Source organism: Sander lucioperca, chromosome 21 (assembly GCF_008315115.2).
Source record: "Sander lucioperca isolate FBNREF2018 chromosome 21, SLUC_FBN_1.2, whole genome shotgun sequence".
Taxonomy (NCBI): Eukaryota; Metazoa; Chordata; class Actinopteri; order Perciformes; family Percidae; genus Sander; species Sander lucioperca.
This window is the reverse complement of record NC_050193.1, coordinates 13,690,851-13,718,094: the sequence shown is the minus strand read 5'-3', so window position 1 is coordinate 13,718,094 and position 27,244 is coordinate 13,690,851. Positions and strand designations below refer to the sequence as shown.

The following is a 27,244-nucleotide window of genomic DNA, read 5'->3' as shown; positions in this document are numbered from 1 at the left end:
AATTCCCATAATTTAGATTAATGTAAATATAGATATCATATATTTCACATATTGGGGAACAATCTGTGAGAGCTGTGTGGAGGCAATCCCAGGCTGCTGTTTTTATGTATTTAGAGTACAGCCCTTTAAGTAGTATTTTACTGTTGGAGCTCTAACTATAAACCTTTTGGTAGTTTAGTTGAGTGGTACTTTACCTAGGGGTCAGGCCCCTCCAAACTGAGGGGTCGTGAGATGATTAACAGGTGTGGAAAGAGGAAAAAAACAATGCATTGTATTTTATAAGCTTATGATATATTGTTTTTATGTACATTCTTAAGTTATAAAGTAAATAGTAAGAATAGTTTAGTTAGTTTTTTAGAGCAATAGAAATGCATTGAGGAATATTGTGTCAACACATAAATAGGACTATTTGAAATTATTTAAGTTTGCTTCAGCAAAAGCAGAAGTGAAAGTGACCTTTCGAAACCTTTCTCACATTTCTTTTATTCACTTGTTGGGTAGATGAGCGTCCATGTGTGTACACACAAACACAAAGTAGTACTCTGCCGTGGGCTCTTCAGTGTCCCCTACCTCTCATTCAGAAAGCTGTTGTGTTGCCATTGACCAAGCATGTTCTCTAATGCACATCTTATTTCCAGCTTGCCAGGCAGTAGACCCCTCTGCAGTTGTTGCACTTGCTCCCCCCTTCACCCCTGTCTATTCTTTACCACAGGGCCATCCCTGCCCACCTATTTGTGACGTTCTCAGCCAATGAGGGGTGAGAGCTTGGTGAGCAAGCACCAATGAGGCCACTTTTTCATCTGTATAAAACTTTTCAGGAGAGTTTGCTGGGTTGCACTTTCTGTCAGTCCAGGGCTCCGAAAGGAGAGCAACAGCCCAGAGAGAGAGAAAGAGAGAGAGAGAGAGAGAGAGGGGGTAGAGAGAGAGTAAGTGTGAACGCAGGGGGTTGCCAGTTTTTAAACCCTAATACCACACTTCAAGAAAGTGGTGGGTAAACATTTGAGCTTCACTTGTTTTAACTCTCAGTATCGGGCCAGCTGGGCCGCTCAGACTTGATGTGAATGTTTCTGTCTTTTCTATCCCTTTTGTTCTTGAAGCCTCTCCGTTTCAGCAAGGATGGAGAACGCACACATGAAAGAGTCACCAGAGGTTCTGTCCTACTTTGGTGTCACTGAAGAAACCGGCCTTTCCCCTGAGCAGTTCAAGAAGAACCTGGAAAAGTATGGCTTCAACGGTGAGTGAGAGAAAAAGAAAAAGATGGATGAAAGGATGGATGGATGGATGGATGGATGGATGGACGAATGGATGGATGGATGGACAAATGGATGGATGGATGGACAAATGGATGGATGGATGGATGGATGGATGGATGAATGGATGGATGGATAGATGGATGGATGGATGGATGGACGAATGGATGGAGGGATGGATGGATGGACAAATGGAAGGATGCATGGACGGATGAATGGAGGAAACAGTTGGATAGAACATTGGAGGCTGTAATAAAAGAGTAGTAATGAATGAAGTGATTGTGGAATCCCAGGGTGTAGGCACTCATATATCATTGAATTTAGCTTGGAACCTGGTACCTGAAAGGTTTAGAAAGATAAAATGGTTCAAAGAGACACTATATGACAGATAGATGAACTGGCACTTTGTGATGTGTTTGATGATGGTCTAATTACGGGAAAGAAACGAGGGGGGGGGGGATGTTTGTGGAGCAGGTGCATTAGAGTTTCAGGTTTCTGACAATCGCTACTGGCTTTAGTTTTGATTGAAGATTCTTTATTTATTAGTGCATTAAAGCGTGACAGTTCTTTCGTAACTTTGGAAACAGCTTAAGGTCAACTTACTTACTTTTTTCCAACTGCGTCTCATGCCTCCCTCAGCGGGATGCAGTTGAGCAAACTCTGTCAGCTGAGGAAGGCCTGTGAACTGCAGCCTGAACGCCCTTCACAAAGGCTTGTAAGTGGACCTTGAGTCGAGACTTGTTTGTCGAACTGAATAAAAACGGAATAAAAGTCTCCATCCTGGCATTTAAGAAAACAAAAAAACAAGAGCATATTACATACAGTAAAGTGTGAACATGTAAGCTTTTTACTTTTTACTGTCTTGTCGTTGCATGAAGTCGTACCCAACAGGTATCAGTGACTCTATATTTTGTTGTGGCGCATCTCAGCTGACAAATGAACCAGAATAACAGTGTAATTAAGCTCACTGTAAACATCAGTTAGTAAAGACATATTAGTGTCATAAACTGGCAGAAGGACAAGGAGGAACAAACCAGCTGCTATCAATAATCAATAATTTAGCATACAATACATTATAGAGTCCGACCAATTGTTTATTATAAATGTGTGAGTGGAATAGATTATGTCGTTATGTGATGTTTAGTTTGTTCTGAATCCTAAATCTCTCAAAACTGTTTTGTCCTCATTGACAAAATTGACAGCTACATTGGCGTGTAGCTGTGCTTTATTAATATTGTTTGTCTCTCTTTACCCACAGAGCTGCCAGCGGAGGAGGGTGAGTCCACTTTAAGCCTCAAACGTCTGCTTTTCAATTATTGATGTTTGAATCACATGTCCCGGTGTTGATCAGAGTGCATCTTTTAACTTTGTGCCCCGCGGACACACCTGTTCCTCTCACTTCCTGTGATGACAAGTCACACAGTCATTTATCTAACACCTGTCATTGGCTTCTTGTTCTGTTCCACCAGTGTGCCACGGGTTTAGAGATCGTTATAGAGACCCAAACTACTAAAAATATGTTCACTCCGCACACAACCTGAAGAAATCAGTTGATCCAAGGCCATTCAGTTCCTGTGGCTTTGGAGATGTTGGATGTATGGCTTCTACAGTGCTTTTGATTGCAAACTAGCATTTTAATGGCATGCCTATCTGCACCGACTGTTTTACAGTTCACAATCAGCTACATTGACTGGGCAATATGGAAACTAGTGTTGTGCACATACAGTAAAAGTTTGAAGACCATTACAGATACTTTAGGGGCAGATATTTAAAAAAGAATAGCTTTATATGAGCATACCAAATATTTATCCTTAGTTTTATCACGAGCAATGCTTCTCCTACTTAACCCTTGTTAGTGAAACTGTCTTGCATTCAAAATCACGAGAATTACCGAGATTATTGACAATCCATAACATTTATACCATGTAAATATAGAAATATATTACCAGCAAGGACATATACACAACTGACCACACACACACTTGACTACTGTATGTGATTAGATGTATTTTCTTTAACAGGAAAGACTATCTGGGAGTTGGTGGTGGAACAGTTCGAGGACCTGTTGGTCAGAATCTTACTGCTGGCCGCCTGCATCTCTTTTGTGAGTTTGCTCACTTTTTTCTTTCCATAATACAGGCAATTTATTTACATGGTGCAGTATGTATATGCAGGGAGCTTGCAAAGGGTTTTGAACATGGTCATTGTGTATTTAAGAATTGTATAGTGAAATGTCGAATTTGGATAAAGATGCTACTGTACATATTAGATCACTGATGTAGTTTTTAGCCTACTATATCCATTTACTGTTACTTACCTTTGGTCCCTAAAGAGTCCCAGTAACTGAGTCCAAACAATAAATGGAACAAATAACCCTCATGAGTATAAAGCATTTGGCAAAGTGAATTTATTTTCTCAAAACTGTTAAAGGTCAGACCTGTTGCTGAACAGTTTATAATACTTGTGTTTCTTTCATAGAATTCCTATACCATATCTCAGAATCTTCCCCTTAAACTGTTTTACCTAAATTGCTAATCTGTCACAAAATATGATTTGATTATTATGATTAGATCATATTAGCATATAGAAGATTATAATTGGAAATGTAAATCTGAGAACCCTCAATCTTTTCACAATTTACACCCATCAAAACCTGCATTCAGCATGTTGAAACTGACCAATTAGAAGATAGTATCAATCATTAAAGCACTTTCATGACCTTGCTCCTATCGGTCCATAATAAGCTATACCATGTCTGAATTTAGACTACCGGTCCTGGAAGAGCTGCTTGAGAGGCAACAAAGTCGTTGCAAAAGAGGCCATTTCTTGCATCTAAATGTGGCATGATGTTGATGGAGCACCTCACAAACAGAACTAAAGCTTTGATAAAGTCAAAGGAATAAAAGGAACAAGATTAGTGACGTTCAGGGGCAATAAAGAACCTGACAGTGACGTTAGAGGTGCAAATTCTGAGCTGCAACTTTTCTGACCTCTCGTCTGTTTTCTTTGTGATCACACGCGCACACACTCGTGTACATCGCTGAGTTATTAAATTACATGTCCTCACTCTCATTTACACAAGGAATCCCTCTCTCTCTCCCTCCTCCCCTCCCCTGTTGCTCTCTCCAAAACTGTTTTGTGGTGTAGAGTAGGCTGGACACATTGTCTTAATCCTCAATCTCTGCCCTCTGGCCTCCCTGCACAGCTGTCACTATGGCCTTAGAAGGCCTGACGGCTTTGTGTGTTTGTGTGTGTGTGTGTGTGTGTGTGTGTGTGTGTGTGTGTGTGTGTGTGTGTGTGTGTGTGTGTGTGTGTGTGTGTGTGTGTGGAATAGAGAGAGCAAGATAAAGAGAAAGAGAGAGAGTGCACATGCATAGCAGGAGCTTTATTTTAAGGAAGTCTCAAGCCAGCATGAGAAACTGTATCCTTGGACAAAGGTCAGGGATGGAAGGAACGAGGGATGGCTTGCAGCAGCAGGAGAGAGTGAGAGACACAGAGGAGGGTAAGGGGGTGGGGGGTTGGAGATTGGGTTGCACAATGGCATTGTTTGTTACAATGACAAACGAGAGCAATAGATTCAGAGTCGTCTACGGTTTCTAAAACAGAGAACACTAAATACTGCAAATACATGGTCATCCTATTCATACACACAGGAATGTCCTGCCGCTGCAGTGTGCTGACAGCCTCGGACTCGCATTCTGGGGATCGATTGTGTCTTTGAAGAGAGGCAGGGTGAAGACAGACTGGAGAAGTGAGCAACAGAGACTATTTTTGGGAATGAGTGAGAAAAGATGTGAGATGAAAAGCAACAGATCATGATGAGGAGGAGCATAAAAGTAAAAATGCTACAAGAGAAGGATGGGGCTCTTCTCTGGTTGGCTCTGTGCTCTGCTGGCCTGCAACTAATCTGTGTCAATGTCAACATGAAAGCTTTCCGAAACAGACTCCCGCTCACAGGGACGCAACACGTGTTAGACTATAGGTTTGGAAAAGAGTCACATGCAGAGGAAAGATTTCACACATAGGATGACATAAGAGACAACAATGACCAATGTAATTTGATCCAGTGATGGTTCATCACTGTCATAAATAGCTACTCGCCGTGACTATTTTATGTTTAATGCTGACCAGCAGTAAAGAACACTGTCAAACTGAGCAACAGGTGCACAACAAAGTATCATCAACAGTGATAATGTCTTACTTTAAAGGAACATGCCGCCTTATTGGGACTTTAGTTTATTCACCGTAACCCCCAGAGTTAGACAAGTCGATACATACCCTTCTCATCTCCGTGCGTGTTGTAACTCTGTCTGACGCACCCAGCGCTAGCTAAGCCTAGCACAGATCCTGGAGGTAACCGGTTCCATCTAGCCTACTGCTCTGAATAAGTGACAAAATAACGCCAACATGTTCCTGTTTACATGTTGTGATTTGTATAGTCACAGGGTGTACAAATAACAAGGTCACTATGCTTTTACTATCTAGTAATTGTTGACTCTATTACTCCAACTCTGAGCGAACTCTCTGCTCCTCACCACAGGGCTTCAGTTGCTGCTAGCAAATCACTCCGCCCAAGTAGCAGAAGTAGCAGAGCTTCGCCTTTCTGAGAATATAGTTCCCAGTTTGTATACGGTTAGAAGATGACTGTGTCTCATGTGACCTTGTTATTTGTACACCCTGTGACTATACAAATCACAACATGTAAATAGGAACATGTTGGCATTATTTTGTCACTTATTGGGAGCAGTAGGCTAGATGGAACCGGTTACCTCCAGGATCTGTGCTAGGCTTAGCTAGCGCTGGCGGCATCCAACAGAGTTACAACACGCACAGAGATGAGAAGGGTATGTATCGACTTGTCTAACTCTGGGGGTTACTGTGAATAAGCTAAAGTCCCAATAAGTCGGCGTGTTCCTTTAACTCAAAATGAAAGAGTCAGTATCATGATCTACTGATTACTGACCCTAATAGATCCACTTGATCCATCATCCATCAAAAGGATAAGCAATGTCCAAACCTGCAGAACTGTAAAGATAACAAATAATTAAGGGAGATTTTTGGGGATAAATGTACATAAAGAGATGCATAAAGCATATACTACAGTTCATGATAAAATGGAGCTGCTGTATAAAAAAAACCCACAACCTTATTGTGGCTGCAGCAATGATTACTTTCTGTCTATAGTTTTTCAAATAATTGATGTCAGAAAATAATGAAAACCACCCATCACAAGCTCCCAACATTATGTCAGTAAATGTTTTGTTTTATTCAACAGTCCAAAACCCAAAAGTATTATAATTTTAGTATTATAACTTTTTTTGTAAAGGCAGCAAATCAGCATATTTTAGAAGCTGAAACCAAAGAACCTGTGGCATTTTTGTTTCATAAATGATTGTGATAAACGATTCATTGATCAAAATTGGAATTGTCTGTTGATTCACTAATGGTTTCAACACTTCATCATTTTAGCTTAAAGAAGTGTTGCATGCAGGTGTACATTTGATGTACTCCAAGTGTGTGTTTTTTTAATAGCCTTTGATAAAGTGACATTGTCAATAGATCACCAGAAATTTTACCACAAAAAAAACATTGTTTATGATTGATTAATTTGCTGCCATGTGCCTCTCAAATTTGAGGATTTTCTGCTTTTTTGTCTTTTACATGATTGTAAATGATATATATATATATATATATTTGGATTTTGGACTGTTGGTAGAACAAAACAAGCAATTTAAAGACATCATCTTACTCTCTGGGAACTTTTGTCACTTAGTTCAAATAATTGTTGGTTCTATTCCTAGTGTTGTCCCTGAGCATCATACTTTTTTTTTTGTTTTAACAAAAGGAGTAACTAAGGGAAAAATGTGAATTTAAGGGGATACACACCTCACAAACATTATAAAGTAGAAGATATTTTCATTACTCGTACTTTCTCTCTCCGTCTTTTTAAGGTACTGGCTTTGTTCGAGGAAGGTGAGGAGACCGTCACTGCCTTTGTCGAGCCCTTAGTCATCCTCCTCATCCTCATTGCAAATGCTATCGTTGGAGTGTGGCAGGTCAGTGAACACACACACACACACACACACACACACACACACACACGCAGAGGAACAATCACAAGGACACATACCTGCTCCTGAATGCTTTCTTTTACACACACCTAAATAGACTCTTATACTTAGTAACAGTCACACACAATAAATCATCACACGATGGACGGCCTGTTCAGGTCGCAGCCCGTGTCCTTTACAGGGAGCACACAACAGCTCAGAGTTCGAGGGAGTCCAGAATGAGAGACATGACGTCAGCCGGAGGTGAAAAGGCGAAAGGTTAAGCCAATGGGGGCGAGTGGAAGGGAAAGAGGGGTGGTGGGTAATGGTGGACTGGGACCCTTGAAGGCTCAAGCTGCAGTCTGCTTTGTTACAATCTGCAGTAAAAATACAGAGGGACGATCAGGTTACCACAGGTCTGGGGAGTGTGTGTGTGTGTGTGTGTGTGTGTGTGTGTGTGTGTGTGTGTGTGTGTGTGTGTGTGTGTGTGTGTGTGTGTGTGTGTGTGTGTGCATGCGTGTGTGCGGTCGGGGGGCTTCATATCAACCCTGAGGCAGTCATTTGGAAACTATGCACAAGGATTCACACATGGGGGGAATGGGGGAGAATGGCGAGAGGGAGGGCGGCTGGCATAAGTCGGGCTTTACACTTTGAGGCGGTCGAGGGCAGCCTTGGAAGGAACCACAGACTGAACTGAGCACCAGCCTGTTTGACTTCATTAACCTGTAGTTCAGCAGACACACTGCAAACACACGTATATGGTGGTCACTCAAGATTTGCTAAATGGCAAAGAATTATAACTTTTCAAACTATAATTTAGCATCCCATTAGTCATAGCTTTTGATGTATTATGATCTTTGTACCTGTGCTCTTTGAGATATATTAACGGATTTCAATTTCCTTTCTATACTACTGGAATTTGTAATGGTTTTGACATGTTCATGAGCTGATTGGATGGCTAACTGCACCTGGCATTATGGAGAATAATTGGTGCATATACATGTTTGTGGTTTTAAACATTTTGACAAACATCCAACTTGGATCCAGATGCTGTATATTTACTCTTTTAATGAATAACTCTGAAAGGCCCTGAAAGCCTATTTTCTCAGTCAGCTTTTAACAGTGAGCAATGCGGCCCAATATAAACATAACATTTTGTGCTAGTGGTTATTTCACTTGAAAGGTTTCTGTTTTTATTTGCTTTTCTCGCTGGTTTCACGTAGGCTGGGCTCAGCTGGAAAAAGGGGATGTCATATATTTCTATGCACCAAACAGGATTTAGCAACATTTGATTCAGAATCTAATGATAATTGTTGAGTTGTTTGCTCATGTTGCCAACACTGTCAATCACATCTGACCAAACAAAACATGCACGGAAGCAGTTTAGCTGAGTTTTTGAGTGTTTAACTTTAAAAAATAAACATTGTATAAAGATGATTTTTCTCAACAGTGACCTCACACATTACCAACTCTAGTCATTTTTACCAATTAAATCAAACTCTGTGGGTAGTCTTGATAAAAATGAATTGCTGGAAAGGTATTGCATGAATAGTACAGGAATATATTATTTTGTATTCAAATGATTTTGTCCACCATGAGTGGCAGATGCTGTATATACATTTGACTTGTACAATTGTGTGTCACAATGCTAGTATATGGAGTTTCACACTCGAGAAGGACTGATGCATTTTGTCTAGAGTTGGCATGTTCAGGGAGGTCACTGTACTATAATGACCATATTTTATGTTTTGTTCTGTGTGTTGCAACAGGAGCGCAATGCAGAGAGTGCCATTGAGGCTCTGAAGGAATACGAGCCTGAGATGGGGAAAGTTTACCGGTCGGACAGGAAGAGCGTGCAGAGAATCAAGGCCAGGGAGATTGTTCCTGGTGATGTGGTGGAGGTTTCCGGTAAGATTCCCAAAACTGGAAGGCTCTCTTTTCAGACATTTACCTGCTGCACAGACTCAAACCCCATTAAGCTGCTAAAAAATCTGCAGGAACAGTCAGAACCATTGTAATTTGGCTGCAGCAGTGATCTTTCTTGTGCATGAGCAATTTTAAAATGAAAAGGTAGCGTGTGAAAAGGTATGACCGTCCAGCCAACACAGCTATATGGAAATATTAGAAAAGGGAGCCAATGGTCTGTGTAAATTGTCTTTTCCAGACAGGAGATGAGTAAGCAAAAGAAACAGCAGCCGACATCGGGAAATATCTATAATTAATGATACAGTGTTGAGCACAGAAAAAAAGAGAGAGAGCATGCAAGAGATTGCTTCGGCTTTAATGGGAAAGTCAAATCATATCAAAGTCAAAGAATATACTGTAATAACATTCGGAACACATTTTTACTATGGAGCATTTACTAATAATTAAACCAAAGCTCATCTCTGGCTTTTTCAGGACTTCTCAACCTTGGATTGAGAAAGTGTTTTACAAACTCAATATCAGTTCAAAATACAGTAATGTCCGACTCCAAGCTTGAGATGAAAACATTTCAAAAAGATGATTTGTGCACTAGAAACTCCACAGTGTGTTATCTATGTGTGTGTGAGAGTACATGTCTCCTGATGTCCTTGAGAATGAACATGGGCCCTTTTAAGGCAGTCACAGAAAAAAAGGGGTGGAGGGGGTCTGAAGGAACTTGCTGCGGGAAGAAAAAAAACAAGCCTGAGTATAAATACACTTAATATCGATGGCCGGACTCGCTCCTCTGTCTCTCCCTCTCCCTCTGTTTGCTGTACACCTGTTCTTTTCATTTCATAATCTCCCCAAGGTCTCCCTCTCCCACTGTCTCCGACTGTGGTATCAGTTTTCAACAACAACACTATCCATCCAGAGTGCTAAAAACTGTCCATCAACCCTCCCCCCTCCATCTTGCTGTAATGCTGCAGTCGGATTGAAATTAAGCTGTTTGTAATGTAATCCTGCAACAAAAGGCAAAAGCTGCTAAGCAAATCAATCTTTTAAAGTAAAATGGCTAAATTAAAGTGTTTTCTATGTGTGTGTTTGTGTGGACACTAGTTGGTGACAAAGTGCCAGCTGACATCAGGCTTATCTCCATCAAATCTACAACCCTGCGTGTGGACCAGTCTATTCTTACTGGTAGGTGTTACGGGACAGACGGACATGATGTCTTTTTGATGTCTGCTTCCTTTTCTGACCACCCCACCCAAAATGTGTGTCTCCCAATAGGTGAGTCTGTCAGTGTGATTAAACACACTGATGCCGTCCCAGACCCCCGAGCTGTTAACCAGGACAAGAAGAACATGCTGTTCTCCGTGAGTCTGTTTCCTGAGTCCTGCTCGCCTTTGCCATCCCTTGACCCTTCCTTTTCCAACTTTATTTTCATCAAACCTGGCAACCTCACCTTGCAATTCATTCTCCTAAACTTTTTTTGTCTACCCTACAACTGTCCCCTCTTCCTTCACCAAATAAACCTTTTTCACAATCAACGTTTTTACTTGTCATAGCAGCAGGCCCACAACAGTTCATAAACTTTACACACTAAATTAAGTTCCTGCCAGCTGTTTCCTAATGCAATGTCCTTCTTTTTCAAAATGATGCCCCCACTGCCCATTATCAATGTACATATTCCCTGGGTCAATATGTTAAAAAAAATCACCCACTTATGTTCTACTCCTTGAAACGTACGCCCCTAAATTTGTGGGCAAGACAGTTTTCTTGCCTTTAGACAATAATATATCCACAGTGGCTGAATGAATTTGTACCATTCAAACTGCATTTGAAACATCCACCTCCTTTCATTCTTTTGTGGTTTGAGCTGCGAAGCTAGCCCTTACCAAACTCTTACAAAGTGTTGGCATCCTAACATTTGCTAGTTAGGATCAAACACAAAGCACACCTGAGGCTGATGGGAATGTTGTTACTTTTGCTCTCATTTGGTCATAAACCAAAGTATTAGACAAATCTAATTATTGACCTGATGGTGGTGCTGGAGCAAAAATCAGGGGAAGTTATTACAATTCATCCTGAGGGGGCCGTGAATGTCTGAACCAAATGTAATTGCAATTCACCCAATATCTGTTGAGCCATTTCACTAAAAACAGCAAATGTCAACCCCATTGTGGCAATAAATAAAAAGTCAGGTGATCACCAACGTCAGTAGGATTCATCCTCTGGGGAACATGAATTTCTATACAAAATGTAATGGCAATCCATCCAATACAGTAGTTGTTGTAGTAGATATTTCAGTCTGTTTTGTACTGATTGACCAACTAACTTTCTAATGTTTTTTTTGGTCTATGTTCAGGGCACCAACATCGCTGCAGGAAGAGCCACTGGTATTGCTGTTGCAACTGGTGTCTCCACTGAGATTGGTAAGATTCGTGACCAGATGGCTGCCACTGAGCAGGAGAAGACCCCTCTGCAGCAGAAACTGGACGAGTTTGGAGAGCAGCTCTCCAAGGTTGGTGAGGCAGATAGCCAAATCGGAACAGTTTTTTCTCTATTTATTAAATACTGTACAAATGAAACTTAATACTGTTTTTAATGACTGAAGATACAAATGTTTGTATATAAAACTAAAAGCTAGACATGATGTGTCACACATCCCCCTGACTGCCTGTCCTCTAGGTCATCTCCCTCATCTGTGTGGCTGTGTGGATGATCAACATTGGCCATTTCAATGACCCCGTCCACGGAGGCTCCTGGATCCGCGGTGCTGTCTACTATTTCAAGATTGCTGTGGCTCTGGCTGTGGCTGCCATCCCTGAAGGTAAGTCCCTGGGATTAACTATCACTTGGTTGTCCAAGAAGATTATCATATCTAAGATTCATCTTGTGTAGCTCATCTAATATGACGCTCCATTAAAAATCAAATAAGGGGCCACTGGCTTATGATTGATCATTACAATATTATACATTTATTATACAGCTTTTTCACTCATCAAAGTATGCCTACAGGTCTTGGGGAGCACTACTGCATATGCTGTAAAAAAGGCTTTTGTGGCTCCAGAGGGAGCAGCGCAAAATCTGATAAATAGCCTTGAGTGATGTCACTTAAGTCAGAGTCAGTTCTTGCTAAAGACTCCAAGTTTGAAAATGAAAAGAAAATCTGGAGGCGTGGAGTTAGAAAGAAGTGAGCTTACCAGACTTCTGTAACCAGCTTCTTACCTCTGCTCGAGTAGACTTCATCCACGAAGTTCCACTTCCGGGATTTTTCCGTTGATGACGAAAATTCCGCCGGATTTCACTCATTTAGGCCGGATATCCGTTGCCTTGGGCTTTCCTTGTGTTGGCATTTTAAACTCCGGTCAATTTATGAGGACTATGGTTAAGCTTTTCTCAGATCTCTGCAAGGTAAATCCAGACAGCTAGCTAGACCTTGTCCAATCTGAGTTTTCTGTTGTACGACTAAACAACCTTTGAACGTACACACGTTCCACCAAAACAAGTCCCTTCCCGAGGCTTTTTTGCAGAGGTGCTGTTGCTCCGTACGACGCTTAGCGCCGCCCAAGACAATTGTAATTGGTTTAAAGAAATGCCAATAACACAGAGCACATTTTTCTCCCATCCCGGAATGCTGTGTGGACTCGCCAGACCCTCCTCCGCAGCACTGTGGAGGAAGGTCTGGCAATGCGAGACTACTGCTCGAGGCTACATTAGCTGCTAAAAGCATAACACACCCGAACCTCTGACTGAACTGTTGGCAGACAAATTGCATTGTGGGTAATGTAGGCACTAGGTTTTGACAAGGAAGAAGAATGGGTGTTTTTTCTTTCAAACCTTCCTTCCCATCTTCAGCAGGAGGCTCCTCTTAACTTGGAGAAGCAGCTGTTTATCACAGACAGGTAGCCAAATTAGTCTTTTTTTCCTTTGAACTGATTCTTTGGTCACTACCCATCTTCTACAATAGACAACAGTTCGAAAGATGATTGGTCAATAAATCATGAGCTTGCATAGTCAGCTCTGTCTTTTCTGACTAGGACCCTTAAAACCATCAAACTCCTACACTTAAAAAGGAGCTTTTTGGCTGCCTGAATGGGACCAATTAAATATTCTGGGACAGAAACAGTCTTGGATGTGCTGACATTCCTCCCCGTCACACCACACTCAGCTGCAAACTGCGCCAATGCTCATTACAGACCACAGTCGGATGATGCTAAAAGAACAACATCATCTGCAAACACAGATGCCACCTTAATGTCACTGAACTGGACACTCTCCAGACCATCTCCACATCATCGTCACAGTTGATTTTTGCCAAGAATGTGAACACAGAGCTGATTGAATGGCTTGCAGCAGCCCCCTCCCACAGGAATACCTTAGTTTGGGTGTGCTCCAGCTGATGAGTTAAGGGGCTGTTTTAGGAACCACCACTGTTGTCGGCCTGTCCAGTGGCAGGTGTTTAGTGGTTTTGAACAGACATGTCAGATAATTCTTTCTTATCACCTGGTTCTTTGGCTTAAGAAGTCCCTCTTAATGTTTTGTCCACCTTTCCAGCAATGACTGTTAATTTTATTTAGTACCTCCCTGCCTAATCTCTTGCTCCATCCATGGCAGGTCTGCCTGCTGTCATCACCACCTGCCTGGCTCTGGGAACCCGTCGCATGGCCAAGAAGAACGCCATCGTTAGAAGCCTGCCCTCTGTGGAGACCCTGGGCTGCACCTCGGTCATCTGCTCTGACAAGACCGGTACCCTCACCACCAACCAGATGTGTGTAACTAAGGTAGGTTCATGCTCAGGGGTGTGAAGTCACACACATATACTTACATTTATTTTCAATGCAGAAAGATGACTGTTGTTTGGTTGTTTTTTGTCATGTTTCCATGCAGATGTTCATCATTGATAAAGTCGATGGTGACAATGTTTCCCTCAGTCAGTTTGACATCTCAGGCTCAAAGTACACCCCCGAGGGAGAAGTGTAAGTGTCATAAGTGTTATAAGACCATGCAAACACATACACACCATAAAACATTTTTGAACAATTGTATGACTACATATTTTATTTTATTTTAAATATTTTTGTCAATCTTTTTCCACAAGTACAAAGAATGGCTCATTGACGAAGTGCGGTCAGTATGACGGACTGGTCGAGCTGGCTACCATCTGTGCTCTTTGCAATGACTCTTCCCTGGACTACAACGAGGTCAGCAGAGCATTTAGGATAATTTTGTGTTCATGACATTAATGTTTAAATGTGACACGACCAACTTTAAATGTATGTTCGTTCTTTCTTATTTGTCTATGATGCAGTCCAAGGGTATTTATGAAAAAGTGGGCGAGGCCACTGAAACAGCACTGTCCTGTTTGGTGGAGAAGATGAACGTGTTCAACAGTGAAGTGCGTGGCCTGTCCAAGGTGGAAAGGGCAAATGCTTGCTGTTCTGTAAGTCCACACAAGACGCCATACAGAATGTAGCATGTTATCCTGTATACAAAGACAAGTCCATTTATCTACAGATGAAAGTGTTTGTACAAAACTTTATTAACTGCGATGATCAATATTTTTATGGCTCAAAGGACTACTTGTATGTGAAAGGGGTCGCTCACAGAGTTATCACAAGATAAACATATCAACTTAAAAGATGATAATAAGCAACGCATTCTCATGAACGGGTTTGTAGGATATCGTACGAAAACGTTATGCACACTCAAACTAATGATATTATACGAGACAGTCAGCTGGTCACGTGACAACGGCTACAGAGCTCCGTGCTACAGAGCGGCAGTTGCTAGCTGTTTAAGCCGCTACAGACCTTCGTGACGCGGCTACAGACTTCCGTCACAGCTCGTCGTATCAGCAGCGGTTAGATGTGTTTAGCCGCTACAGAGCTCTGCGACACCGGCTGCGGTGCTCCGCATGGTGCTCCGTGAGGTCAGTGATAGTTAGTGGTTCAGTTACCCGAGAATAGGTGACTGTTCGCCGGGTACAGAGCACCGCGAGCTGCCGGTCATGGTGCTCCATCAGATCAGTGGTAGTTGGTGGTTCAGTTACCCGAAAATAGGTGACTGTGCGCTTTGTACAGAGCACCGCGAGCTGCCGATCATTTCAGCGGAGATTACGGTTCATTTTAGGATAGAAAAAGTGAGCGTTATGCGGCAACAAAAGTAAAGTTTTAGGCACCGAACTAGTTAAGTTTGGGAAAAAGATTGTGGTTTGTATTAAAACAAGGACCATGCATTTCCTGGGTGAAAGTCATTTGTTAAGGGTCAGTCAATGTGGTGCACACAGCAACAACAAAAAAGTGTCAATCACACAAATGAGAGTGCTTATCTTTTCGAATGTATGGTTCATGAGAACAGGCAGTAGTAAGTCCACTGCCCCCAAGAGGTTTCAGGTTTAATTAGTGGAAAAAATGACATAACATAAACAATGGCTTATAAGATGTGTTCGGCTCAACCTTGATTTTTGATCCTTTTCCTCCAGTTGACCTTCTTTTTCTTCATTTTGTAATAACAGGTGATCAAGCAGCTGATGAAGAAGGAGTTCACCCTGGAGTTCTCCAGAGACAGAAAGTCCATGTCAGTTTACTGCTGTCCTGCCAAATCCGCCAAAGCCCCTGTGGGAAACAAGATGTTTATCAAAGTGAGTGTATGACACAAGACATACAGTATACAACAAAGAGTCTACAGCCATGCCTGCAGCTCTGCGTGGATGCACTTAAGCACAACAGTCCTTTGACCAAAATTGATAATGTCAGCATGCTAATGTGCTCATAAAGACAATGCTAACATGCGGATGTTTGGAAAAAAATGTTTACCATGTTTACCATTTTAGCTTAGTGTGTTAGTATGCTACCATTTGCTAATCAGCACTAAACACAAAGTCCAGCTGAGCCTGATGAGAATGTAATTTAGTTATAAACCAAAGTGTTGGACAAATCAAAGTTTTTACCTTCTAATGGCACACTATGAAAAGTTGAGGGATCACCAAAGTTATTACAATTCATCCCGAAGGAGACGTGAATTTCCGAACTAAATGTCATGGCAATCCAGCCAATAGTTGTTGTTGTGTAGATATTTCACTTAAAACCACAAATGTGAACTTCATGGTGGCGCTAAAAGAAAACGTCAGAGGATCACCAGAATCATTAGGATACATCTACTGGGGTCCATGAATGTCTGTACAGAATTCCATGACAATCTATATAATAGTTGTTAAAATATTTTTGTCTGAAGCAAAGTGGTGGACCACCCATCTGATGCTGCCATCACTTATAGCAATGCCACTGGCAAAATAAATAATTTAATTTAGGGACTCTATAAAAAGTCTCAAAACAAAATAACAACATTATAATAAAATACCCATGCCACGTAAAGCCTCCAAATTCCAAAGAAATAGTCTAAATAAAGTTAGTCAATCACGTCATATATGTACAGTAGGCCTATACTGTAGGTTGATAATGATGTTGTACATTATGTTTACTCCGTCAACAGGGTGCTCCAGAAGGTGTCATTGATCGTTGCACGTACGTCCGTGTGGGCACCACCCGTGTACCTCTGACTGACCCGATCAGAGACCACATCATGTCAGTCATCAAGGAGTGGGGCACTGGACGTGACACCCTCCGCTGTCTGGCACTGGCCACCCGCGACTCACCTCTAAGGAAGGAGGAGATGAACCTGGTGGACGCCACCAAGTTTGTAGACTATGAGGTAGGTGACTGATGAAGCACAAATGAAAGACACTACAGATATGATATTGTACATAAGTGCAGTATCTCATTGATAGCAGTGGATATCACTGAAACAAGTGTTGGAATGTCATATTTTTTTATGTTGCAGTAGTTTATTGTATTGCTTGCAAGTAGCTCCAAAGGACACTAAAACCTTTTGCTTTTCTTTTTTTCTTCAGACTGATTTGACCTTTGTGGGCTGCGTTGGCATGCTGGACCCTCCCCGTAAGGAAGTCATGGGTTCCATCGAGCTGTGCAGGGCTGCTGGCATCCGTGTCATCATGATCACTGGTCAGTACACGTATCATACTTTATCATATTTTAATTGCATCGTATAAGAAAACAAGCAAAGTCTTAACAGAAACATCTCATTCCATTCATTTTCACATACATATTTCTTACTTCTTCTTACTTTCTTACTTTCTTTTTCTGTTCAGAGGTTACTTACACTGTTATCCCGAATTAGTTGACTTTACTAGAAATTTGCGTGGAAACCCATTGCCTTAAACCTTAAGTTTTTACACAAGGTGAAACTTAACAGGTCGAGTTGTATTAACACAGAGCGGTAAGTTGATGCAGTAGACAAATCAAGTTTACATTAGTCATCATTACTAAAAATCATTAGTAAACATAAATATGTTTTTTCTGGAGTCATGTTGTCTAAAATAAGCACGTTAAGTTAAAGCTTTAGCGCGTAACTTTTTTATATCAATGAGCATCCGTTACATTCAAACCATTGCCAAAGCTAGTTTACATTTATTTTTTACTCAGTAACAGATGTGATTTAAAATGCAGCAAAACAAAACATACTTGAGTAAAAAGTAAAATTACAGGTTTTTAGAAATGACTTTAAAAAGTAGTACACAAAAATTACAGTAACGCAGTAAAGTAATTGTAATTTGTTCGTACTTTCCACCTCTGATTCTGTTTACATATTTATTATTCTATTTTATATGATTTGTTGTTATAATTTCTCTGTGTATTTCTACTAAAGAATGGAGCATATATAACTAGTCTCGCTTTGCCAGACCATCCACACGCTGCGGAGCGGAGGAGAGTCTGGCTAGTCCACACAGCATTCCGGGATGGGAGAAAAACGTGTTCTGGTTTATTGACATTTCTTTAAACCAATCACAATCGTCATGGGCGGCGCTAAGCTCCGCACGGAGCCGCTGCAAAATAGTCGTGCGAGAGAAAACTCAGATTGACAGTCTAGCTAGCTGTCTGAATTTACCGTGCAGAGATCTGAAGAGCAGTTAACCATAGTCCTCATAATTCCACCGGAGTTTAAAATTCCAACACAAAGAAAGCGGAAGGAAAGGGAAAATACATGCATCTGGCAGTATTTCCTGCAGCACCGGAGCAATCCCAGAAGTGGAACGTCAAAGATATAGACTAATATGTAACAAACCCACTTTCCCCCCTGGATCAATAAACTATTTTGATTGTTTTGAAACAATAAAATCTTCATTTCTGTCGTCCCAGGTGACAACAAAGGCACAGCTGTGGCCATCTGCCGTCGTATTGGCATCTTCACTGAGGATGAGGATGTCACTAACAAGGCCTTCACCGGTCGTGAGTTTGATGACCTCGCTCTACACGATCAAAAGGTCGCCGTCAGAAAGGCCTGCTGCTTCGCCAGAGTGGAGCCGTCCCACAAGTCTAAGATCGTTGAATTACTGCAAGGCTTTGATGAGATTACCGCCATGGTGAGAGGAAGAAAAGAGTACTTTGTTGTGTTCCTTGCACTGAAAATGAAATGAAACCATTTGCCTCGAAATACAGATAATACAATAACTCATCTCCCTCTACCCTTCACCAAGACTGGTGACGGAGTGAACGATGCCCCCGCCTTGAAGAAGGCGGAGATTGGCATCGCCATGGGCTCTGGCACTGCCGTTGCCAAGTCTGCCTCTGAGATGGTCCTGGCTGACGACAACTTCTCCTCCATTGTGTCCGCTGTTGAGGAGGGCAGAGCCATTTACAACAACATGAAGCAGTTCATCCGCTACCTCATCTCCTCCAATGTAGGCGAGGTCGTCTGGTGAGTACATACTTGTGTGGATGGAGGCGTGCTGTGATAATAACTATTACAAGAGAGACATGGAGAGGGGCCATGTCAAAACTAATAAAATTATTTGCTCTGCTTCCTCACCCCCACACTCACTCTCTCAGTATCTTTCTGACCGCTGCCCTTGGTCTGCCTGAGGCTCTGATCCCCGTCCAGCTGCTGTGGGTCAACCTTGTGACTGACGGTCTGCCTGCCACTGCGCTGGGCTTCAACCCCCCTGACCTAGACATCATGGGCAAAGCCCCCCGCTCCCCCAAAGAGCCCCTCATCTCTGGCTGGCTCTTCTTCAGATATATGGCCATCGGAGGTACAACACATTCTCACAGTGGTGTAGTCTAATGTATTGTAGTGGGTATACTGTACTGTATATACTGTATATATTGGCCAGAATCTGCCTCTGGGGGAGGGGGGGGGCATATCATAGTAGGGGGTCTGGGTGTCCTCCCCCAGGGAAGTTTTGAACATCAAAAACTTCATTTCCCATATTCGGATACACTTTTATGCACCAATTTACGGTGGAAATACTTTTTATTGTGAAAAAGAAAAACAGATGCCAATTCAAAATATATCAAAAATATAACAGTATATGTTGTAAGTATGTTGTTGCGTGTCATTGGGCATTTTTTTTTTTTTGAACTTGAACTTATTTTTGATTAATCGTAGACAGTCAGCACAGACATACATAGTAACATAGAGAGGTATCTGATCAGACCAAATGATCGCTCTCCTCTTCAAAACATTTTAAGCAAGACAGGGGTCCATCTCTTCAAAAATCTGTCCCTCTGGAGCCTCAAGAAGTTATTTCTTCCATTCTGTAAAGCTCCCACACCCGCTCGTTCCACCACTGAAATGTTGGTACAGTGGGCTTAAGCCAATTTACAGTGATACCCTTAATGGCTGCAGCAAGAAAGATTTGCAGAGAAGAAAGATTTCCCTTCAATCAAAACCATCAGGGGTGGCTCCAAGCAACCAACAGATCCTTAGGGATTTCTATGTTAAAAATATTGGCCAATGCTGAATAGATATCATGTCATTGGGCATTTTTAAGTGGGTATATGGAAATCCTGGAGCTTTCTTAGTGGGTATACTGCGTATACTTGCGTATCACGTAGACTACACCACTGCATTCTCACATACTCTCTTACTGTCTCATCCAATGAAGCAATTGGTTTGATTATTACTGACACTGCAGATAAATCCCTCGCCCTCTAGTGGTTGAAGCATTTGTGTACTGTGGCAATTTCCTTTACTTTGTCTATAATGGTCTCCAGCAAATTTTGATAACAGTCATTTAAAAGAACACTTCCACGGCTAAGTGAGACTAAGGATTTTTAGCTAAATGATATTGTTGCCATGGTAACATATCCCCCTTCTGGGTATGCACCAGATCAAGATTGATTTCTTTAACGACATCATCAGAAACTCTCCGGCGGGCATTACACGAGTATCATCCACATGTTTATTCACAATTTTGGATTCGAACTTCTGGGAAAATAGTTTCTGTCTTTGGATTAAAAGGCCTCCACACTTACCAGTAATATCTCCTCCAGGTTATGTTGGTGCTGCAACTGTCGCAGCAGCTGCCTGGTGGTTCCTGTACTGTGATGAAGGCCCATCGGTTAGCTTCTACCAGCTGGTTAGTATTTAACACTATCATTTGTGTAGTTTTCCTACAAACAATGCATTTGTGGTGCTCTGTCACACAGTGGACTCCATTCAGCTGCTGGAACTGTTCATAATCCCGACTGCAGTCGACCTCACTAACAAGGTCTGGGATCCCCACAGACTCCATCTGTGGACTATTTACCTGTACATTGCATGAAACTATATATCCTGAAGTTTTTTGCACATTCCTCAACATCTTTGTAACCTGACTCCTCCAGATGGATTTGCTCGGCATATCCAACTGGGAACTTTTCGTTGGAGAACTTTTGGGAAGGGGCGAAAATACTGGTTAGCTGATTGGATAAACCATCTGTCTATCACCACCGACGGGCCAAATCAACCAATCAGATCAACGATATATCAAACTCTTGCCGAAACCAGTCGGGAGAAGAGGAAAAACATCTTTTCCTCCGAGAAAAGCCTCCAGTGACGTTTTTTGCTCTTCTTTCAATGAAGGAATACTTTCTAATTTGGATAAAACTTGCGCGATAGCTACGCTCATCTCATCCGTGGAAGCCGCCATGTTGTTTAGACTGAACAGTCGCTTCTCGTTGCGTCACACCTAAACCCGCCTCAAAACCAATGCTGATTGGTCGGTCGTTTGGCGAATGGCTCCAAATTTTCTCTGTCTCAAGATGCCAGACTGATCTGCGAGTGGAAAACTGGAGCTCGCGAGATCAGGACGGTCTCACGAGGCTAACATCTTTGCCCATCCTACACTGAAACCATAAAGCTTTCTTTTCTTTTTGTTAAAACGGTTATATTGTACATATATTTGTTTATTTATGTTACCGTTTCTTTTAATATGTATGTGTTTATTTATGCACTATCCACCAGGACAAATTCCTTGTAAGTGTTACTTACTTGGCAATAAATACTGATTCTGATCTAAAACTACAAGACCTCTTTACAAATACACTTCATCTCAGCTTCTCAGAGACCGTACCAGACTTTAGTAAGATTTGATGTCTCTATCTTCTCTGCCAGTCACACTTCATGCAATGCAGCGAGGACAATGAGGACTTTGCTGGCATTCACTGCGAGGTGTTTGAGGCTTCTCCCCCAATGACCATGGCTCTGTCTGTGCTGGTCACCATTGAGATGTGCAACGCTCTGAACAGGTCTGGCTACACTATGAACTCATACCTCCAACTGTTAATGAACAATATACGATATCCTAGCAATTTTATATTCCTGTACTTTCACTTATAATGGAATATAATGAAGTTAAAATTAGCTCTCCATCGGACAACAGCAAAATGCTTCTTTCACCTTAACGCAGAAGTAATAGTAATCCATGATATGACATATAACATTAAACTTATGGGGCCATTTTTCTGTATTGAATGAGTACTTTTCTCAGATCTATAAAACAAAGGCTACCAGGATTATATGCATGCATGTAAAATATCAGGAGTATGATATTGCAACTATGATTATGATAGGAACCCAAAACACAACACAGTGAAGACACCTTCCTTCAATATTCACCATATAAATGTGTCAGGGCTCACATGCTTGATCATTGCATACATTTATTTTCCTACATTCACGACAACACAATCTTTTATATGCCCCCACACATTTTCAGTCTGCATTAACGTACCCCTCCGCCTTCCCACCCAACTCCACCTTTTTCCTCCCCCCCCCCCAGCTTGTCTGAGAACCAGTCCCTGGTGCGCATGCCCCCCTGGAGCAACCTCTGGCTGGTGGGCGCCATGACCCTCTCCATGTCCCTTCACTTCATGATCATCTACGTCGACCCCCTGCCCGTGAGTCTGGCCTCCTGCTACAAACACCCATCTCCCTCTACTCCTCCCTGACACACACTGCCTCTCCAACTTCCATGTTCTCATTGCTTAAATACTTAGATGACGCAGTGCTCAGCTATGGATTCTTCTTCTTCTTCTTTTGATGCTTCATAGTCATATGACCTATAATGTTAACAGTATCTGTATAACTAAAGGTGCTATAGGTAGGATTGTGAAGATCCAGGACTTCCACAACTTCTCAGTCCCTCCCCCCTTTCTGCTAAAGCCCAAAATGGTCTCCTAAGCCCCTCCCCCCACAATGGAGAATGAATGTGTGTGCATGAGCATTGATTGACACGCAGTTAGACACCCCCCCCCCCGGCCCTGATTGGTGCATCTGAACAGGGAGCGGTGGATTTATTACCTGCTTCATGTAGTTCTATTGGAACATAGGGTCAGTTTCAGCAAATATGACAGAAAGTTAGTTTTATAAGGCTTACCTACTGCACCTTTAATATATAGCAAGTTTCTTAATGGAAGTTGTGCATCTAGTTTGGCAGCTTTAACACGATGTTGCGCTCGTCCACAGATGATCTTCAAGCTCACTCACTTGAACTTAGAGCAGTGGATGATGGTCCTGAAGCTCTCCTTCCCAGTCATCCTCATTGATGAGTTTCTCAAGTTTGTGGCTCGCACATATCCGGAGGGTAAGCTAAACATGTTTCCTTTATTCTTTATCTGTATGAGGTTTAGAGTGAAAAAAAAATAAATGTAAATTTACATTTCTGGAACAGATGTTGCCTAGCCAGTCTGTATTAATTACATATACTGTACAAAAAAAAACCCAAGTCATCGTATATTTACAGGTGAGATTTACGATCCAGGGTGCAATCTGCGCACCATGTATACACCTTTAGAAGGGCATTTGGAAATGACTGATGCTAGTCATGTTTTTTGAGTGTGTATGCAGCCTCAACAAACTTAAAACATACATGTGTAAACATTTTAAGAACACACAATTTCATCATTCTCCTTTAGCTTAATTTATAAGGAATATATGATTGATTAATGGAATGTTATGGAATAATTTACCTCCCAATGAAACGTCTTATAATTTATTAAAACTATAATTTATTAAACTGTTATTTTAACATCTCCTCCCTTTTTTCTTATTCCTGACAGTTTTAATGATCTCCTACCCTCTGTCCTCTGTTCTCTGATGACATTTATCTAACTTTGCTCTCCTTGGATGCTCTTTTTCACCATTCCTTCTCTGACAATCCAGTCTAAACCTGTTTCCCCCTCCTCCATACCCTTGTAACAAACCAAGGTATTCCCATAACTCATGCTAAAGGTTTAAGCGCTCTGCATTGTGCACATTTGTTTTGTTGAGCTTGTCTTTGTCTTGCCAATCTTTCTGGACTAATGCATTTGGATCCTGAGTGTAGCTGGGATCAGCTCGGCTGGCTGTGCATAGATCTGCCATGAACTGCCAGTAGAAATCTAATAATTGGTCTCAGCATCACACACACATGGTATTTGCGCAGTTTGTGTTAATTGTTGGAAGCTTAAAAATGTTACTTTAGCTTATTTCTTACAGTAGGTTCAGGTTGTAGATCCTCTGAAGTAGAAATAGTAACATTGGCAGAATTTGACTCTATTTAATATGATCAAACTAACATTGTGCATTTTGCTATAAAGGTCAAAATGTTGCTGGATTAGGTTGGACTATTTCTCTAACAAACTTTGATACTGGCACAAGGTGTGGAAGTTTTCTAGTGAGTTTAACTGGAATTTATATTATTCATCTTAATTTTATTATATTATACTGTATTTTAGCTAATTTGCAATGTTTTTTCCCCAATATGTGGCACTGGTGATAAGCTCTATAATAGACTAAAACTTAAAATATGAAGATATGATTTGGGGAAATATAATACAGTAGCCTAGAGAAGCCTAGAGAATACATCCATGCTGGACACAGGTGGATGAATGGGTTAATGTATGTATTGGATGTATTCATTTGTCCAAAAAATGTAAAAATGAGAATTTGCTGTGTTACAGGTGTTACATCATATTATTTATTGTCTCTAAGGACCAGCAGAGCCTTCAGGAAGTTGCTGATCGCAACCAAAAAATTGTCCCACACATAATTCCCCTTGTCAAAAATGTCACTTTCACATTTATGTACAAATTAAACAAACGCTGTTAATTAGTGAGTTTTAGAGTTCCTGGAAGACGGATTGTGTTACCTTTGACAGAGATAGGCTAGCTGTTTGGTTGTGCTGTGCTAAGCTAGCCAGATGCTGGCTGTAGCCTCATAAGAGCGGTTTTATATCTATGGCGGTATTAATCTTCTCATCTAGGCAACAAGTCAACCTCAGCACACTGCCATTACCTCACAACTGACTTGCTTGTGTTTTCCCCTGCAGGGAAAGTTTAGAGGCAAAGTGCGACAGAGAGCGGCTGAAGCAGAGAAAGCTGAGACACAGAGGATGGAGAGAAAAGGCTGAGCTCCCACTGAAAGAGAGCCTGCCAACAGTCACCCGATGTGATCAAAACATCTAGTGGCATGAATACAAAAGAAAACACATAAGCCATCTGAAAATACACCAGAGGAAAGCTGCAAAATATTTTTTTCTGTGTATGTACTGAAGTTAATATATAGGTGAGTTATTAAAACTATTCTGTTGATTCTATTCTTAAAGAATAAAGATATGTATTAAAGAAAATGTGTTGTTTCCAGTTTAGTTTTTTGTATACAATGCTGTTTCCTGACAGTTCTGTTATGCAACAAAGCACAACAGGAATAATAATGTGGTCATTAACAATAAGTAAACCTGGTGTGGCTGAAAACCCAAGGTCCATCGGGTCTGCAGTGGCCATTTTACCTGAGGATGACTACTGCCAGCCAAAGGAGGAGAAGAATTGTATACCAAAGCACCTTTTGCTTAAGAGAAATGCTGTTCCAAGAGTGGAGAGCTGCACACAGGGGAGGAGAGCTAATGCTATTAGCTAAAGTTACTGTCCTGACCTAGCATCAGTACTCATACAAGAAAGCATGGCAGGATAACAGCAACTTCTCCATCTCTCTGATGTAGTCAGACACTTACAGTAACAATCTGAGCCTGTGAGTCAGTGGCAAAAACAAGCACTTTTAGTGGACATAGTTCACATTAGTCACTTAAGACAGAAATCCATGTGAAATTTCGCTTTAACATAAAAACAAACAAATTTATGAATGTAGTTTGAATTCTGACAGTTTTTGCACAAGTGACTACAAATGGCTACATCTATTATTACAATTAAAGTGCCCATATTGTGAAAAAAACGCTTTTTCTGGGATTTGGGGTGTTATTTTGTGTCTCTGGTGCTTCCACGCGCATACAAACTTGGAAAAAAACAAACCATCCATGCTGTTTTGAGTGAGATACGGGTTTCTGAATGTATCCTGCCTTCAGTCTCAGGGTGAGCTGGTCAAAATCGGCAGGGCCATCTACGTCATCGGCCGAAACATTTGGTGTGTGCTAACCACTTTAGCTAATACCACATCAGCTAGCTGTTTCTCCAACTTCGGTCAGTACAAGGCAGGATTAGCCGCGAGACTTCTTCTAAACAAGGGCGCACTTCCAACTTTGTGTGGAATACCTACAGTGTGCTGTTCTCAATGGCAAACTGCTACAACACACACAAGTTCACCCTAATCTACAAAAGAAATTGTATAGAAGTACTTACACGTCCCTCGTCAGCTAGCACTGCTGCTAGCTAGTAGTAGTAGCTAGCTAGTAGTCCTTACCTAGCTACTGCGCATGTGCGACTCCCAACAAATATGGGAAAGAAGTGCGATGTCTCACTCTGTAGCTAAAACAGAGAGCTCAACACACAGGGTGAAAAGAGGAGCTGCAGCAATGTGCAGTACAACAAATATATGGTGTTTTTTGAAAATTAAACCATGTAAACCTATTCTGGTACAACCTCAAAATACAATTATGAACCTGAAAATGAGCATAATATGACCACTTTAAGTAAAAGATGTATAATTTTATACTAATACCTTAAGACTAAATGTTCTATCATCTGTATAAAGTTAACCCATTACATTATTTAGGGGTTTTCGACCTTCCATGGCCTGTGACTCCATATTTCAGGTTAAAGTTGAATTTGCAACGACGGTATTAAAATTTCAAGATCATGCATGTTTTTCCAAATAAATGTAAAATTATCAAATTATACAGTATAATAAATCCTATTTTATTAAATTATATAGTGTAAAGAAATATATTATTATGCATATCAGTCTTATAAATCTTCTGTGACCCCATTTACATATCAAGCGCCTCTGCATGGAGTTCGGAGTCCAGGGTTGAGAAACTTAAAAGGATTTAATTATGAACTTAACAGGTTGAAGAAAAGACTGTTAGCTTCTGTCCTAATCCACAATCATTGATTAGGTTGAAGTCTAAAAGCTGGTATGGTTGTGGTAAGAACAGAAATAGTTAACAATGCTAAGCTAAATTAATGTGTATATAATACAAATCACATCTCAAATGCAGTTCATTTAGTAGAGTTTCTACTTTGTATCACTATTATTCACTTTTGCATTGTGATCCGTTGAAGATCTAAAAAAAATGATTGCATAGTTTGCATATCAATTACTGATACAGTGCAAAATCAAGTGTTTGTTGGACTGTTGAGTGTTTTGCTGGAGTCATGTCAGTTTTAACACAACACATTCACATGTGTATTAGTACAGGAATAAACGGGTTACTTACTAGATGTAAGAAAAAGGGAATGTGAACTTTTTTTTCTTTTTTTAAAC

General features: G+C 41.2%; 1 protein-coding gene across 4 annotated transcripts; it reads left to right on the top strand.

The window, feature by feature from the left end:
• Positions 1–745: 745 nt before the first annotated feature.
• atp2a1 (ATPase sarcoplasmic/endoplasmic reticulum Ca2+ transporting 1) lies at positions 746–25,157 on the top strand. Of its 4 annotated transcripts, none has more exons than XR_004896231.1 (26): positions 746–926; positions 1,098–1,234; positions 2,509–2,526; positions 3,272–3,354; positions 7,202–7,306; positions 9,070–9,208; positions 10,322–10,402; positions 10,493–10,578; positions 11,571–11,726; positions 11,894–12,035; positions 13,823–13,989; positions 14,096–14,184; positions 14,307–14,409; positions 14,517–14,648; positions 15,723–15,848; positions 16,700–16,918; positions 17,118–17,229; positions 18,424–18,647; positions 18,762–18,982; positions 19,114–19,316; positions 20,560–20,645; positions 21,662–21,795; positions 22,329–22,446; positions 23,015–23,132; positions 23,608–23,755; positions 24,858–25,157. XR_004896231.1 is itself a non-coding variant. In XM_035996878.1 (26 exons), the coding sequence occupies exons 2-25, from the start codon at positions 1,117–1,119 to the stop codon at positions 23,713–23,715; spliced, it is 2,985 nt and encodes a 994-aa protein (XP_035852771.1). In that variant the 5' UTR covers positions 746–987; positions 1,098–1,116; the 3' UTR covers positions 23,716–23,755; positions 24,858–25,157. The 4 variants fall into 4 exon arrangements, 2 of the variants coding, with proteins under 2 accessions (XP_035852771.1, XP_031176746.1); XR_004896230.1 differs by having other exon boundaries at positions 746–987; XM_035996878.1 differs by having other exon boundaries at positions 746–987; positions 23,711–23,755.
• Positions 25,158–27,244: the final 2,087 nt, after the last annotated feature.

What these genes read in the sequence shown, in the direction of transcription:
- atp2a1 (XM_031320886.2), top strand. Translation starts at nt 1,117, where the DNA reads ATGGAGAACGCACACATGAAAGAGTCACCAGAGGTTCTGTCCTACTTT. An exon ending in CCGTGTCATCATGATCACTG is followed by an intron (nt 17,230 to 18,423) that starts GTCAGTACACGT and finishes CTGTCGTCCCAG; the next exon opens with GTGACAACAAAGGCACAGCT. An exon ending in CGGTTAGCTTCTACCAGCTG is followed by an intron (nt 20,646 to 21,661) that starts GTTAGTATTTAA and finishes CTTCTCTGCCAG; the next exon opens with TCACACTTCATGCAATGCAG.